Source organism: Balaenoptera ricei, chromosome 20 (assembly GCF_028023285.1).
Source record: "Balaenoptera ricei isolate mBalRic1 chromosome 20, mBalRic1.hap2, whole genome shotgun sequence".
NCBI classification, from domain to species: Eukaryota; Metazoa; Chordata; class Mammalia; order Artiodactyla; family Balaenopteridae; genus Balaenoptera; species Balaenoptera ricei.
In genome coordinates, this window is record NC_082658.1 from 42,569,373 (window position 1) to 42,586,180 (window position 16,808).

The 16,808-nt window shown below is 47.9% G+C and overlaps 1 protein-coding gene and 1 long non-coding RNA gene across 6 annotated transcripts in view; one reads left to right on the top strand and one right to left on the bottom strand.

The window, feature by feature from the left end:
• HNF1B (HNF1 homeobox B) overlaps positions 1-16,808 on the bottom strand; it is a 115,802-nt gene that overhangs the window by 52,841 nt on the left and 46,153 nt on the right. For all 5 annotated transcript variants that reach the window (XM_059907788.1, XM_059907790.1, XM_059907787.1 and 2 more), the window contains one exon: positions 285-1,334. In XM_059907788.1, the coding sequence (XP_059763771.1) occupies positions 285-628 (344 nt within the window). In that variant the 5' untranslated portion in view covers positions 629-1,334. Of the gene's footprint in view, positions 1-284; positions 1,335-16,808 lie in introns of those variants that run through there.
• On the top strand, positions 926-5,306 carry LOC132355438 (uncharacterized). Its single transcript, XR_009499619.1, has 2 exons — positions 926-1,175; positions 1,808-5,306. It is a non-coding gene; the product is annotated as an uncharacterized LOC132355438 (long non-coding RNA).

Genomic DNA, 16,808 nt, shown 5'->3' on the forward strand with positions numbered 1-16,808 from the left:
CCCGCAGCTCGGGTTCTCCCAGGCCGAGCTCCAGCCCGGCCGGGAGGGCCCCGCGGATCCCGGGCGCTGGCCTGGGCAGGCGTTCCCGAAGCCTCGGGGCTCGGGCCGTCCAGTTGAGGGACTTGGAGGGGTCCAGGTGTTGGGAGAGAAGCGGAGTGCCCCCCGGGGGATTTCTCTGGTGGGAACCAGGCTTGGCAAGAACGGTCGCGCGCAGTGTCGCTCAGACGCTGGGCCGGGGGCTCAAGGGGCTCGGGCGCACACTCCGCACCTCGGCCCGCGCCTACCTGAGCATCCGGTCCACCTCCGCCCGCTGCTCCGCCGCCTCCTCGGTGTTGAGGGCTTGCAGCTCCTTGAGGATGGGAGGGGTGTCATAGTCGTCCCCGTCCTCGGAGCCCTCGTCCCCGGACAGACGGCCCTTGGCGTGGCCGTTCGTGAGAGTATGGAAGACCGGCTTGGTGTCCGGCTCGGCCCCGCTCCCAGGGGACAGGGGCAGCGTCTCCAGCTTCACCCCGAAACTCGGGGATGGCAGCAACTCCTCCAAGGCCTGGACCAGCACCTCCTTGGTGACCCCGGAGCTCAGCAGGGCGCTCAGGAGTTCTTGCTGGAGCGACGTGAGCTTGGACACCATTTTCCAAGGACAGAAAAAGAAGGGGGTGAGGGGGTGAGGGGGTGGGTGGGTGCGAGAGAGGAGGGTGGAGGGGAGTTTCACAAGCGAACCCCAAGTCCAGGAACCCCCCCACCCTTCAGCCTCCAAACACCTGTTACTCCCCGGGGTCCGGAGTCTCCTCCGAGAGGAGTCAGAAAACTTCTAACTTGCCATGATCGCCACCATTAGGCCATATAAGATATGCAAATTAGTGGGGAGGGCCCGGCTTTCGGCCAGATGCAAATGGTCGTGGGGAGGGGGGAAAACCGAGAGAGGGAGAGCGTGAGGGGCAGACGGGGAGAGCAGGAGACCCGGGCCGGGAGCGGGGCTGCCAGGGTCCATTGTACTCACGCCAGGGGGCTGAAGAGATTCTTGTCCTGGTTCTGTTTATCAGCCAAACTTTAGCTGACCTTTGGACTTGTTAAACAAGTAGCTTGCAGCCTAGTGTGGAAGGCTCCGGGACTTTTCCACCGGCTGCGGGTCCGGCTTTAGTCCGGAGAGAAGAAGAAACTGCGCTTCGGGGGTTCAGGTGAGAGCTGGAGGAAGCTGGGGTGCTCTTGGAAGAAGGAGATGGAGGGGGATGCGAAGAGCAGAGACCCTCCGACGCGTCCCAACCGACGCAGGCGATGGGCCGGGAGAGCCAGGCGGGCGGAGGATAAACTGACCGCAGGGGAATGGACGCGGAGACCTGGGGGAAATGGGGCGTATTAGGTGGGGTGAGTGTGGGTTGCGGGGGCGGGGGTCCCATTTACTTCTACCTGAGCTACCGCTCTGAGGACCCCAGGCCCTCACCAGCTGGGTCTAGCGGTTTGGATTTGCAGAACTGCCGGCCCGGGAGCGTAGGAAAGCGGGAAGGAGGCCCGGAGAACACTTGGGAGGAGGCACCGACTAATTTATGACCAGAGGGAGTAGCCGAAGTTGAGCTCCCCCATAAGCGGGGCTGCACCAGCACCCAGACTGGCCGAGCCGTGGAAAGCCGGACGCCTGGGCCACTGGGTTCCCCGGTTTAAACCAGGACTATCAAAGCGCCTCCGCTTTCGGGGCAAAACTAGGATTGCTGGGCCTTCCTTTCTGGCAGTGAAAGCAAAGCTTGGCCTGCAGCTGGATGGACAGTTGGAGCTGCATGTTCTCTGGGCCCACTGACTTCTGGTTTATTCGCAGCTCCAGGACACAGCGGTTCCCGGGGCCAGGGGCGGCGCTCTGCAGAGGCGAGGTCAAGGTGGCCCTGGCAGGCGTCTCCCACGCCAAGTTGGGAAGGCGCGGAGTAAGCCGCTGGGGGAAAGAAGTATTTTTCCACGCCGGCCTGGCCCAGGAAGGAAGCCGGGAACCTTTCAGCGCTATCGGAGTTTCACCTGCCTCTCCCTGAGGCGTCCAGGGGAAGGAAGGATGCAGGAGTCGCACCCAGACCTACAGGCTGGACCGGACCTGCAGAAGAACAGGGGCTTTTTAGGATCCATCGCTCACAGTCCCATAGTTCCTGGGGCAGAGAACACCCCCTTCCCCTCTCTAAGCCTCAGGTTCATCATCTGTGAAATATCGAAACCTAAAGTGCAGGGGACGGGGCATTGTACACAATGAATGAGACCACCTGTGAAACCCTGTGGTCTAACAATAGTGTTCACACTTTTCCTTCCGGGAAGGTAGGAAGCCAGTTCCTAGTAGTAAAATCTAGCCCCTCTGGAGGTTTAGGATTCTCAGAATCAGGCAGATCCAGTGCTGGGGTTGGAGGGACCAGGAGATTCAGAATGAGCAGGCAATTTGCAAAGGAGCTTCTAAGCAAATTCTCCTCCCTTCCCACCTTTAAAAGACAATTAGGAGGAAGGGGGGAATTTCAGCACGGGTGGGGTGGGGAGGGTCTGCAGTCCTGTCTGCTTGTTTCAGGATCAAATCTCCCAGGTGTATGAGGGCTGAAACTCCAGATGTGGCTGATCCAAGTCAGGCTGCTAAGGAGCTAGGCTGCCTCTTTTAAATACAGGGTCTGCTCCACACGCCTGGGCGACCCATGAGAAAGGGGTGGTTGTATGCACAGAGCTCTGGGGGACCTTTACACCGTCTCAGTGTCTTTCCCGGAGAGAGGGGTAATAAGTTCATAGAAACGAGGGCTCTTCATTTCACCTTATTGTCTTCTAGTTTGTTGTGACATACGGCAGATCCTTGGCTCTCACAATTCAGCCCAATGGGAGAACATTTTCTGCCTACCCAGCTCCCCTCAACGGGGATAATGAAGTGTTCAGAGTAAATGTCCCTGGAGAACAATCGCTTTTTCTCTGTCTCTCACTTACTATCAGGATAGAAGCAGTCAAGTGTAATGAAGATCAGTTTCTGTGTTTAGCTGGAAAACCCATTAAAAAACCAGCCATCACTTCCCTTTTACCAACAAAGCTTTGATTTGTAGTTCCAACTGCTGTGTTCCCCGTCTGACTCTCAAGCTTCCTTACCTCTCAAAATTCAGGTGTCAGAAAACCCATTCTTCCCCCTACCCCAAGCCAACTATGGGAATGTACAGGAAGTTGCACAGAGTACAGGGAAACTTCCTATGCGTGTCCAGGTAATCTGGCTATTAATATCCAGCAACTTCCTGTAACTCTCCTGTCCAGATCTACCTTGTATATACCACCTGATGCAACATGGGTGCTCACCAACCAAGTAATTGCAACTGTGCATCTGTGAGCAGATCCAATATCTACCCCTTCATATGGAAATTTAAAAAGAAAAGTGTAAGTATCCCACTTTTCTTTTCAAGGATGTGGGTCACAAATGCTAACCAAATGAGTTATCACAGAAAACCCTTTGGTTAAGCTTCCCCCAAACAGAGGAAGCCAGAGTACAGCTGAAAAACCCTTGTTTATGCTTCACACAAGATGAAGTAGTGACGGGCTGATATAGTAGCCCCATTTTAAAGAAATGGGAAAAGAAGACATAGGACACTTTAAGGAGGTGGCTTGGAGCTACTGTAATAAGTTAATGGAAGGGTTGAGATTGGGGCTCAGGACTTTTGAGCAGGGCTTTAGGATGAAAGAGGAAGGGCTCCAGTTTTACTGCTTTGGGAGATGGGAAGTTAAAAGGGGGAATTCTGCTGTGATTCCACGGCAGAGAATAGAGAGCAGATGTTGGAGTCAAACAGACCTAAATTTGGGTTCTCCAATCTGCTTAGCCAGCTGTGCAACTTGGGCACATTATATAATCTTTCTGAGCCTCAGTTTCCTTAGGTGGAAAATAATGATAATACTCTACTGTGTTTTTGTGAAGATTAAATGAGTTAGTAGCTGCAGGTTTCTGGATATGATATGTTTAGAAAGAGGCAGCACATCATGAAAACACGCCAAGAAGTGAGGCGGCCGATCTCTTTGGTCTCTTTTATTCCCAGCTTGTTTTTTTAAGAGTTACTGAATTCAAAGAGACTGCATTAGGTTCTTCTACTCAAACAATGAATTCGCTGCTCAAATCCCAAGATTTTCTATAGGAAATGTAGTCCCTGGTCCAAGATAATTTAAAATCCAGATGGCTCATTACTGTGTGAAGGTTTTCCGGGCACTACCTTGGAAGTTTCACAGAATGGCAAGTGTGATTGCCATGGACTCAGTCTCTCCTGTAACTTCACGGCATAAAGGATATTTCTTTCCTGCTCTTGTGCACACAGTCTTCCCCCTACTTTCCAGGCTTACCCTGATTTGCTTACAGCAGGGAGAGCCTGGTCCTCTCCGTTCCCTGCTGCTCTACTCTCCAAGGCTTTCACATTGATTTGGGAGAGTCTCTAGAAGGCCTCAAAATGAAATAATCTCTAGAGTAAAACGTGAATACAGCCCTACCCTAGTCTGAAGGAGGTTGGGGGCCTTATTGTTGGAGAGCGGTGCTGCAGCCTAGAGAACAGTCTAGACTGTGGTGTTAGAGCCTGAGTTTCCAGCTCTAGATACAACACTCTTTTTGGGATAACTCTTGACCTCCAAAGGCTTGGCTGAGCACCTTTTCTGATTCTGCTTTTGAAAAATGGCCAATTGGTCTGGATGACCATTTAAGTTCCCTAACTTTTCTATGATTTGAAATTCCGGAATTAGCAGGGTGTCCATTTCCAGGCCTTTGGGCTGATGATCCATGAGCTCAGGCCAGAACTCTGGGTAGTGCTGGACATGGGACTGTTGACTTGCCTGTGAGGAAAGACACCACGGACAGTAAGCTCCAAGAGGGCAGGGACCATTTCACGCCTTACTCTTCAATGCCCGGAGAGGTGTCTGATCCATAAGAGATGCTCAGTGAAGCCCTTGTTGAATAAATGAAAAAGCGATCATCCCTGCATGATGCCATTAAGGGTGATTTTTGTGTCCTTATTTATACTTCTCAATTTTCCAAGTTGTCAGCAATGAAGTTGTAGTTTAAATACCTTTCCCAGACGCAAAAGGGTATATATTGTGTGATTCCATTTATATGAAGTTAAAAAGCAGGAAAAACGAATCCATGGTGATAGAGGTTAAAATTGAGGTTATTGGGGGATGTATTCACAGGGATGGGTAATGAGGGAGCTTTCTGGGGTGCTGAAAAAGTGCTGTATCTTGATCAGAATGGTGGATACATCATCAGGCTACACATTTAGTATTTGTGCATGTTGCTGTAAATGATAACTTAGTAAAAAGTAAATAAACAATTCCAAAGTGTAAAATGTAAACATTGGCAGCCATCTCCTTAGTGCCCCCTCTGTTTACAGTTGATGTGTGGCCCTGTACATTCTTCCCCATTCGCCACGTGTAGTTTATCACCACTGAAACTTACAGACTAGCATATTCCAGGGGTGGGCAAACTTTTTCTACAAAGGGCTAGATAGTATTTTAGGCTTTGTGGGCTTATACTCTGTCACAACTACTCAACTCTGCTCTCACAGACAATACGTAAATGATTTGTATGGCTATGTGCCAATAAAACCATTTTTAAAAACAGCTGGGTGGCTGGATTTGGCCTGTGGGCCACCGTTTGTCAACCCCTGGATAAAGCACCTGTGTAGGTAGAGATCCATATATCTGAAAGAGACCTGAGAGGCATCTCACTTCACTTCTTCATCGCTGGGATGAAGAAGCAGATTCAGGGAGGAGAAATGACTTTCCCAAGAGATATCAATATTAGCACAGGGCACTGGGGAGATCCTGGTTTTGGAGTCAAATAGAGCCGTTGTTTGTGGGTGTGGCTTTGGGCAAGTTACTTAATTTGAGTCTTTATATTATCACCATGTGTCAACGGTGATAATAATGGAATTTCTATCTCCTAGGGTTATTGGAAGGATTAAATTAGATAACACAGCAAAACACCTTGTAGGGGGGCTGGCACAGCTGGACTTGGTTTCAAATCAAGTGCTTTCTCAATCATAGCACACGGCTCACGGGCTCCCTCCCGCCTCCCTTCCTTCCCTCCTCCTAAAGGCACGACTTCTGGTGTAAGTTCACTGACAAACACCACCGGGTGTCTACTACCTGTGAAGTCCTTCAGGGACAGCTACAAGCTTGTGACAAATGGATGCAGGAAGATCTCAAGTACTACCACCCCAGCCCTCAACTTCCTTTCTAGAGATCCCTTCCAGCCCTGCGCTTTTATTTCCCAAACAAGCCGCTATCAGATGATCTTCGCCAGGAAAACTCCTAAGGGTAGAGGAGATTTCTCTCATTTTGATTCAACAACCTACCTCCTTCTGCCGGTTCATTTTTAGAAATAGGGTGTTCCCAGGAGCTTGTAAAAGATTAAATTAAAAATGAGAGACCTAGTATGATATTAAACTACTAAATACTACACCTGGCATAGACAGCCTTCACTCTGGAGCAATAATCTAGCCCTTCTACTACTACACCCATGAAAAGTGAGATTGGCAGGGGCCCAGCACACACCAGGGGCTCCATAAGTGTTTATTGAATCAACGATATGGGCCAGGCTAGTGTTCAGAAAAGAAAGAAAAGCGATACTCTTTACTAAGATTTCCCGGACTCTGCTTTAGGATTAACATTCAAAGAAGTGTTAGCGAGGTGTCTTTGCTATACTCTCCCCTGTATTCCTCCCACAAACCTGTGAGCTGGGCAGCGTCAGCCCCGCTTTAATGATGACGAAATAGAGGCTTTAAAAGCGTACGGATTGGCCCAAGGACCCACAAACAGTTAAGGAGTGGACCTTGGCCTTGAACTGAGGACCTCCTAATTCCATATTAAGTGCCTTCCTTCTGGTTCTTTTGCATCTTTCAAACCCAAACAGAGGAGGGAGCATATAGAAGCACCCTGAACAGTCTCAGTGAAGAGAAATCTCGTGATTGTGTGAGTGTGTGTCTGTGTGTGTGTGTGTCTCTGTGTGTGTGTGTTTGTGTGTGTGAGAGAGAGAGAGAGAGAGAGAGAGAGAGAGAGAGGGATCAAAGTCTTCTTTCCTGTCTGAGGACATACCAACCACGTAAAAAGCTATAACATTTGCACAGCGTTTTATGATGTGCAAAGAGCTTCCTCCTCATTTGATCCTCAAAATACTCTTGCAAAGAAGGCAAGGCAGGCATTAGTATTCACATTTCACAGACGAGAAAACTGAGATTCAGAAAGGAAAAAGGACCCACTGAAGATTCCAGAACCACCCTCTATTTTTTTAAAAAATAAACTTATTTATTTAATTTTATTTTTGGCTGCGTTGGGTCTTCGTTGCTGTGCACAGGCTTTCTCCAGTTGCGGTGAGTGGTGGCTACTCTTCGTTGTGGTGTGCAGGCTTCTAACTGCGGTGGCTTCTCCTGTTGCAGAGCATGGGCTCTAGGTGCGCGGGCTTCAGCAGCTGTGGCTCGTGGGCTCTAGAGCGCAGGCTCAGTAGTTGTGGCGCACGGGCTTAGTTGCTCCGCGGCATGTGGGATCTTCCCGGACCAAGGCTCGAACCCATGTCCCCTGCATTGGCAGGCGGATTCTTAACCACTGCGCCACCAGGGAAGTCCCAGAACCACCCTCTATTGACCCAAGTCTACTGAAGCTGGACTCCACTGTCCTCTCCCCAATATTGTGTTTGTACAATGACAAGATTAGTACAAGGCACAGCCCAGGAATGGATACAATACAATATCTAAGAATTAGACAAAATAAGATACCCCAATTCTAGTCCCAAGGTCATGCTCAAGCAATGGAGAGCTGGAAGGATGCCAGGCAAGAAATTGGGTCCACTCCACGAGTTAGGAACCACTACCCACTTGGTGTCACCCTGTGCCTCCCCACCTGCATCTCCTCTCCTCCCATGGTGGACCCGCCCCTGCTCTGCTTAGTGCTGTCTGGTCAGGAGTGCTGTCTGTGACATGCACTTAGGCATGAGAGTGGCCACTGGGCCTCAGGTAAGGGAGGACCAAGGTCTTCTTTAATGCTCTGGTGACTAGACACAGACACTGCTCCCAGCCCTGGGGGTGAAGAGCATGCAGCGCTGCTGAGACAAAGCAGCAAACATTTACTGAGCACCTACTGGGTGCTAGGCACTGCGGTAGGTGTCTAGCACTGCTGGGATGAATGTGATTTAATTCCTGCTCTGAAGGAGTTGGTTTTATAGGGGGGGAGATAGACACATATACACTCACTTCTATTGCTAGACAGGATGGAGCAGCCTTTACAATAAGCACGGTGCTGATGGCTTCACATAAAGCATCTCATTTATTCGTAACAGCCCCATGAGACAGTACTATTATTCTACTTTTAGTTTTCTCAATTTATGCTCAGAAAGCTCAAGATTTACATGGAGATTTAGTGCTGTCTGGCTTCAAACATTTTCTGTACCTGCCGAGAGGCAGAAATGACAGGGGGACTCAGTGTGGGACTTGGAGTCAGGATGATCTGGGTTTGCAACCTGTCTCTGCTGCTTCCTAGATGTGACCTTGGGCAAGTTTCCACTCTGAACGTCAGTTTCTTCAGTGGTAAAAAGGAAAACAGTATAGAATTTGGCAGGAAAGATAATATATGTAAATCGCCTGGCACAATAAATAATTAGAAGCACATGCTAATAATAGTAGGGGAACCAGCCAAGTTCTATGGGGGCTCAGATGCCTTGAAGGATAAGTAGGACTTTGACAACAAGAACTCAGAGAACATTTCAGGCAGAAAAAAGCGTTGAGCAGAGGCTTGCAGGCATGAAAGTAGGTGAGGAGGTGATGGGGGCAGAGGGCAAGCTGAGTTGTCTGGACCATGGAGGGATCTTGCTAATGATGATGCTGGGAAGTTAGGGCAGGGCTGATCACGAGTAAACACTGGATGCCAGGCCTGGGGCTCTGAACTTCTCTCCTTAGGCAATGAGGAGTCTTGGAAAGTTTCCAAAGGAGTGTGTGTGTGTGTGTGTGTGTGTGTGTGTGCCGTTATTTATTGATAATTTCTTGTTTAGAATGCTTATAACAACAACAGTAGCACTGCTATTTATTAAGTGCCTACCTCACTGTGCTAAATGATTTCCACTATTGTACCGTATAATCTTCACAGTAATCTGAGGTTACTCTCATTGCCTGCATTTTACAGATAAGACAATTGAGTGAAGTAATTAAATATGAGGCTCTGGAGCCAGAGTGCCAGGATTCAGATTTTGAGTTCACAACTCACAAACTGTGTGCCCACGGGCAAATTCCTAAAACCTCCCCATGCCTCAGTGTTCCCATCTTTAAAATGGGGACAGAGATGACATCTACCCAATGAGGAAGTTGTAAAGAGTAAATGAGTCAATACATGTAAGGTGCTTAGTAAAGGAGTAGCTGTCAATAGCTCTCAATAATTCTTAGCTGTGATGATTATTATCGTCCAAAGTGACACACCTAGGGAGAACGCGGCCCTGTGTGTTCCCTGATGGATTCCCTTCAGGGAGCCTTTGCCCTTCTCCAGGCAGGTGAGTGACGGTCTGCAGTGGAGCAGGAGCAGAGGGGATAGAAACCAGGGCACCGAGGAGGGTTGTCGCAGAAGGAGCCTCTTCAAAGATGCTGATGGTGCATCCACCCCAGCATCCATCCACCGGGGGCCTCGGGAGGGGCGAGGCACCACACAGCACACAGGAGGAGGCCAAGAAGTCCAGCATCTTACCAGAAGCCACAGTGGAGCAAAGGGAAAGTTCAGAAATAATCAGAGGAAGACCGAGACACCCCCATCCCCAACCCCCTTACCCTGCCAGCACCTTGTTAATCTCCACTTCTGCACCTTCTCACCTGCCGTTTCCTCCACCTGGAAGGGCGCCTTCCAGCCAAACCAGATTCTACAAACTTCCCTGAAAACTTGGTTTAAAATTCATGAGCTACAGGACTCTTTCCTGATTAGTTCTGTCCCTTCTAATAATGATTTTCCCCTGTAACCTTCTGGGATCAGCTGAGGGTTCAACTCCCCTTAGGAAGGCCCCACCCAACCCCAGGTTGAGCTCAGAGGTTCTCAGCTGAGGGTGGTTTGGCCCCTTGGGGAGACTTACCAATGACCGGCAGGACTGGCTTCATGGGTGCGTTTGAAGTTTAATGCTCTGTAGTTGCCATCTTGAATGCTTAATAATTTTATTTTTGAACTTTTGTTCATCAGGGCAGCCTGATGGGAAAATGGAGCGTGTGCGGGGGGCTTGGCGCCTCAGCTCAAGAGGCCCCGCCTCCCGCTGCCTCCTTGACTTTCTGGGGTGGGTTTGGGGCTCCAGCTTCTGGCCCCGCCAGGCCTGTTTCTCCCTAACTCCCATCCAGCCACCACCGCTGCCCTCTGCACCCTTAAGGGGCCTGGTGTGGGCATGGCAGCTTGGGATAGGGTGCTGGAGTCCCATGGCATCTCAGGGACATGACGGTGGCCATCCCTGATCCAAGCTGGAAGGGTCTGTTTGCCACGGGTTGGAGCAGCACCCCTGGGAAGGGGAGATGGCTGACCTGACTTCCACGCTCTCAGCTGGGGCACAATGCATTGGTCCAGTGGCTGGTCAAGGGGGAAACTGGCAGCTGGTGGGCTGGGTGCCCATGTGTGTACTGAATCACAGGGTGGGGGAGAGAAATTAATTAAAAATTAAATTCTATTTAGTTTTTAATTAAATAGAAAATTAAAAAACAGGGAGAGAAAGAGAGAGAGAGGGAGAGAAAACAAGAGAGGGAGGATAGACCACAAAAGAAATGAAAAATCTTTGTATTTTAGATCTTTAATGACACTTTTTTTCCTGTGTTTTGAATAAGGGAGCCTCACGTTTTCATTTTACACTGGGCCTCACAACTTATGTAGTTGCTCCTGACGTCTGGAGACACTGTGTATCGTCATGGCAGGGGGTTCTTACGACATCCAGTGGGTAGAGGCCACAGATGCTGCTAAACGTCCTACAGTGCACAGGACATTCCCCAGAGAACAGAGGAAGATCTGGTCCAAAGTGTCAATAGGGCCGAGCTTGAGAAACCCAGGCTATTTGTTCTTCCTTTCTGCTCCCAGCATCCTCTGTGCTCATCTCTGCCCCAGCTCTTTGCCTGTGTTGTTGAATTGACCTCACCATCTGTCTAGACCAGAAGCCCTTCAAAAGCAGGGTTGCATGTTCACTAATCTTTGTGTCTCCGGGACCAAATGCAGCATTGGCACAGAGTAGGTCCTCAATACTCACGGGTGGGACCGGCTGGCAGGGCCTACGAACCTACCTGATCACATTTTAACTTATTATTTTGTGTCTGTTGGAAGCACGAATCCACTTATAGCTATTCTAAATCATTACGTGATGGTATGTTTTCTCTCCCCTAAGTGGATTGTAAATCTCTACAGCACAGGAAATAAACTTTCCACATTTTCTGTTTTGCTCAGTGGTGCTTAGAACAGTACACAGCAGGCCACAGGCACTCTGTAAGTGCTTGCTTACTAACTCCGTGTGCTCGGTGCTCCCTCCACCTTTCTGCATGTCCAAGGCCCAGAATACACTCACTTATTCATTCATTCAGCAAACATCTATTAAGCATTTACCATATGTGACATGCTTGGGACTTAAAGATGTTAAAGATACAATTCCTACCCTCAAGAAGTTCAGTCAGGCCAGGGAGTCAGAGGGTGTTTTAACTCAGCATAATTAAGCATCACGGTGGCTGTGAAATTAGCCTTTGGAAGACAAAGGATAAAAAAGAGAAGATCCAGGGACTTCCCTGGTGGTCCAGTGGATAAGACTGTGCTCCCAATGCAGGGGGCCTGGGTTTGATCCCTGGTCAGGGAACTAGATCCCACATGCCGCAACTAAACATCCCGCATGCGGCAACAAAGATCCTGTGTGTGGCAACTAAGACCCAAAGCAGCCAAATAAATAAATAAATATTAAAAAAAAAATGCCATTTTTCAAAAAAAAGAAAAAAGAGAAGATCCAGTGACCCCATTTCCAAGGAATCCCCTTAAGCCGTGTTTGGTCTAACTCAGTCACTTTCAGCCCTTGGTTTCTTGGCTCATTGAGTACCTATCTGTGTCAGGCACGATTCTCGATACTGGAGATACAGCAGCAAATGAAACAGACGAAGGCCCTGTCTTCACAGAGCTTTCACTGCAGCGAGGGCTGGGGACAGATGACCAAACCGATGAACGAGGGAGTACATCGTATGTCGGGTGACAGTGTGCCATGGAGAAAAATCATAGGGCGAGGAAGGTGAAAGGGAGTGGGCGGACACTTGTAAGTGAGGGGTCTTCCCAGGGAAGACTTTTCAAATCAGTGACATAGGGCTGAGACTCAAACTCCACGTGGTCTGGTGACAGCTACTTCTCGGGATGTCAAGCCTCAGCCCTCCTCACAGCTCAGGCCCTGTGTGTGCCTGGAAGCCCCCCTTCTGAGGGTAGTCAAGGCACTGACTGTACATAGGGATGAGCTGAACCAGGTATTATTAAATCTTAAGGGTCTTTTCTTTAAAACTGTAATCTGTAAATGTTTTCCCCGATTACTCCTCTCAGTTAAAAAGGAAAAAAGTTTGAGTCCCTCAATACCATTATTTGTATTAAGTAATTAACTTACCACATGTGCTACTGTACTGATATTTCATGCTCATTATAAACCAAAGACGAAAATTAAAAGGCCATGGAGTTAACATAAAAGTCAGATCCAGTATTTTCATCCTGTACCCGCAATATATCACCTTGTACACTCCCCTTTGGGACCCCTGCTCTAATGTATGAGAGTAGTCCATCTTATTTTATTTTATTTTTAAAATTTTTAAATTTTATTTATTTATTTATTTATGGCTGTGTTGGGTCTTCGTTTCTGTGCGAGGGCTTTCTCTAGTCGCGGCAAGCGGGGGCCACTCTTCATCGCAGTGCGCGAGCCTCTCACTATCGCGGCCTCTCTTGTTGCGGAGCACAGGCTCCAGACGTGCAGGCTCAGTAATTGTGGCTCACGGGCCCAGCTGCTCCGCGGCATGTGGGATCTTCCGGGACCAGGGCTCGAACCCGTGTCCCCTGCATTGGCAGGCGGATTCTTAACCACTGCGCCACCAGGGAAGCCCCTTATTTTAATTTTTGATAAGCAGGAACCTGGCTATAGCTCAGCAGATATCTGCGTCTCCGGAATTAAGATTCGGAAAAAAGGGGAAATTGATTGGAGGTGTAGGATGAGAGAAAGGAAAAAAGGAAGAAAAGAAAAGGGGAATAATGAGAAAAAGAGATAAGATTAATAAAATTTTAAAAGGAAAGGAAGAAAGACAAAAGGGAAGAAAAGAAGAAAGGAAAAAGAGATGAAAGATAGGAAGGGAGAAAGGATGAGAGAGAGAAAGAGAGAGAGAGAGAGAGGGGCAAAGAGTAAGGGGAAGTGTCCCCAAGATTCCCCTGGACCGAGGCAGGGTGCATTCTCCCTGCCGGCCTTTGCCCAGACCTCACAGCGTTGTAAGAGTGTTCCGTCACAGTCTGTAGGCTGGACCTTGGCCTCTTTCCACACATTCAGAATCACCAGCTAATGAAGTGGATATTGTTTTCTGGTCCATCTCTCTCACCCTATGGCTAGTTCCCCTCCGTGGCCCTCACTTAGCAGTGGTGTCAGGAGTGATGGAGAGGCTGACCGTTTCCCATCCCTGTCCCGCACACCTCATTAACCTCTCCTTGCAGCTGGAGGTGACCATTACGGATTAGAAAAGCCGGCAGGCTCGTCAGAGAGCAGAGGCACCCACAGTTTCCCAGAAGTTCCTGACCCATGCGTTCTCTCCTGTAAGTCATGGGAGACAATCTTCTGGGTTATAGAGCCATCGGAAGAAAGCCATGTTCGCAGCTCTTAGAGAACCCTGAGCACTTTTTTTTTCTTTTCAGAGACTTGTTTTAAAAACAAAGGAACAGATCTAAAACATACAACAACAAACTAGTGAATGTAACAGAAAAGAAGCAGATTCACTGATACAGAGAACTAACTAGTGTTTACCAGTGGAGAGAGGGAAGGGGGGAGGGGCACTAAAGGGGTAGGGGATTAAGAGGTACAAACTATTAGGTATAAATTAATAATAAGAATATTGTACAACACAGGGAATCTAGCATATATTTTATAACAACTAAAAAAATGATTAAGATTGTAAATTTTAAGTTATGTATGCTTTACCACAATAAAAATTTAGAAAAAAAAAAAAAAGGAATGAGACTAGGGCGCTTCAATATAGAACTAATTAGAGAATATAAAACAAAAGAATACAAAAATACTATACAAAATTATTCAAGAGGAAAACTCAAGCATTGTTTGTTGAATGAAATGTCCCTATTTCAAATTTGATCTAGCCCTGGGCCAGGAGGCATGTGATATTTGTTGAATGGATGAATAAATGAATGGTGAATTTTCATGATAGTCCTGTGATGATTCAAGGTGGGTAACGTCTTCAGGTAAACTGAGGAGACTGAGGCTCAAGAAGTTAAGCGCCCAAGGTCACACAGTGAGGAAGCAGGTGGCAAAGTCCTGTCCTCCACTGTCACAGGGTCACTTTTTTTTTAAAATATATATATATATTTTTTTAATTTATTTTACTTATTTATTTTTGGCTGTGTTGGGTCTTCGTTTCTGTGCGAGGGCTTTCTCTAGTTGCGGCGAGTGGGGGCCACTCTTCATCGCGGTGCACGGGCCTCTCACTATCGCGGCCTCTCCTGTTGCGGAGCACAGGCTCCAGATGCGCAGGCTCAGTAGTTGTGGCTCACGGGCCTAGTTGCTCCGCGGCATGTGGGATCTTCCCAGACCAGGGCTCGAACCCGTGTCCCCTGCATTAGCAGGCAGATTCTCAACCACTTCGCCAACCAGGGAAGCCCACGGGGGCACTTTTTCCAAGCAGTCCTTTTGTTTCCTTCGAGATCTGCCACTTGCCCAGATGCTCTGGTGAAGTCACCCCTCGAGGGCAATGGGATTTAGAGCATCTATACTGACCACATACAAGAAGACAGGTATGGTGTTGGGCACGGGCTGGGATGGAGGATTAGGCTGCCAAACTGAGCGTGCCCTCAGGAATGGCACAGCCCAACAGGTGTTCCTGGCGCCCACGACAACCCCACTGACCCTGAAGCACGTCATTTTCACCATTGTCTCCCATGTCTCATTATTAAACATTTTTCTAATCTATGTGAGTATTCACTTAAAAAAGCTTTTGTTTTCTAAGTTACAAAACTAATAAACATCACCATATGATCCAGCAATTCCACTTTTTGGTATATACCCCAAAGAACTGAAAGCAGGGATATTTGCACACAAATGTTCACAGCAGCACTATTCACAATAGCTCAGGTGTGGAAGCAACCCAAGTGTCCACAACCCAAGTGTCCACAGCCACCCAAGTGTCCACAGCAACTCAAGTGTCCACAGATGGATAAGCAAAATGTGATCTCTACACACAGTGGAATATTTTTCAGCTTTAAGAAAGGAAGGAAACTCCAGCAAATGCTACAACATGGATGAACCTTGAGGACATTATGCTAAGTGAAAGAAGTCAGTCACAAAAGGACAAATACTGTACGATTCCACTTACATGAGATACTGAGAATAATCAAATTTATGTATAGAGAAAGTAGAGTGATGGTTGAGGGGCAGGGGGAGTGGGGAATGGGGAGTTATTGTTTAACGCGTGCAGAGTTTCGGTTTTGCCAGATGAGAAAAGTTCTAGAGAAAGATGGTAGTGATGGTTGCACAACACTGTGAATGCACTTAATACCACTGAAGTGTACATTTAAGAATGATTAAGATGGTAAATTTTATGTTTGTTTTACCACAATTTTTAAAAACCTAACAAACATTACAAAAAATTAAAATGATCAAAACTGGATAAAGTAAGAGAGTCTCCTTTCTCACCTATTTACTACCTGCTTCCCAATCCCCAACTGCCTCTTTCTCTAAGCATTTGCTATTCAGTTTATCTGTTTCCTTCCTGTATGCCCACACAGGTGTGTGTGTGTGTGTGTGTGTGTGTGTTGTACTTTAAAAAACCAAAACAGGATCCCTGGTTCCTTTTTTTCCGTTGCTTACTTCTCAAGGGCTGCCCAGAGGAACATTCAAGCCCACAGGCAGTGGGACAGATTGCTGGGTCTGAATTTCTATTCCATCCCTTACCGACTGACACCAGGGGCTAGTGACTTAACCTCTCTAGATCTCAGTTTCCACATCTGAAAATGGGTACACTATTATTGTTGGGACTTAATAAAAAGGAGAGTGGCAGAAGCTTGGCACGTAGGAAACATACAGTGAGGGCTGAGTGTGGTTGTTCTCTGGAAGTTTCTTCCTTGACCTGGGCTCTGCGAGCAGTCAGGGTTCAGGGAAGTCTGCAGCCAGGGAGGGGAGGGAGGACCTTGTAGGAGGTGCTATGCGCATACTTGCAACACGTGTTTCATCTTTCTGCAGAGGGTCTAGCTAGGAACAAGTTATCTTTGTCTTTCTAGCAATCGAGAGCAGCTGTTACAATACAGATATCCTTTTCAAAATAGTAGATCCCTGGAGTGAAAACTCAAAATGTAAACTTTAAGAAGAGGTGACAGAGCAGAATCCAGAAAATATTTAGGACCCGGAGCACGTGGATTGGTAATTTTAGGAAGATACTGGGGTAGTGGATTACGTGAAACACTTGGAGTCAAGATGCCCAAGTTCAAGTTCTACCCTATAGGAACATATAACCTTGAGTCGTACATACTATAAACTTTGCAAGCCTCAGTTTCCTTGTCCAGAAAGTGGGCATCATATTTCACAGCATATAGGATTACTGTGAGGATTAAAGGGATATAGTATGCAAAAGTGCTTTTCAAACCATAAA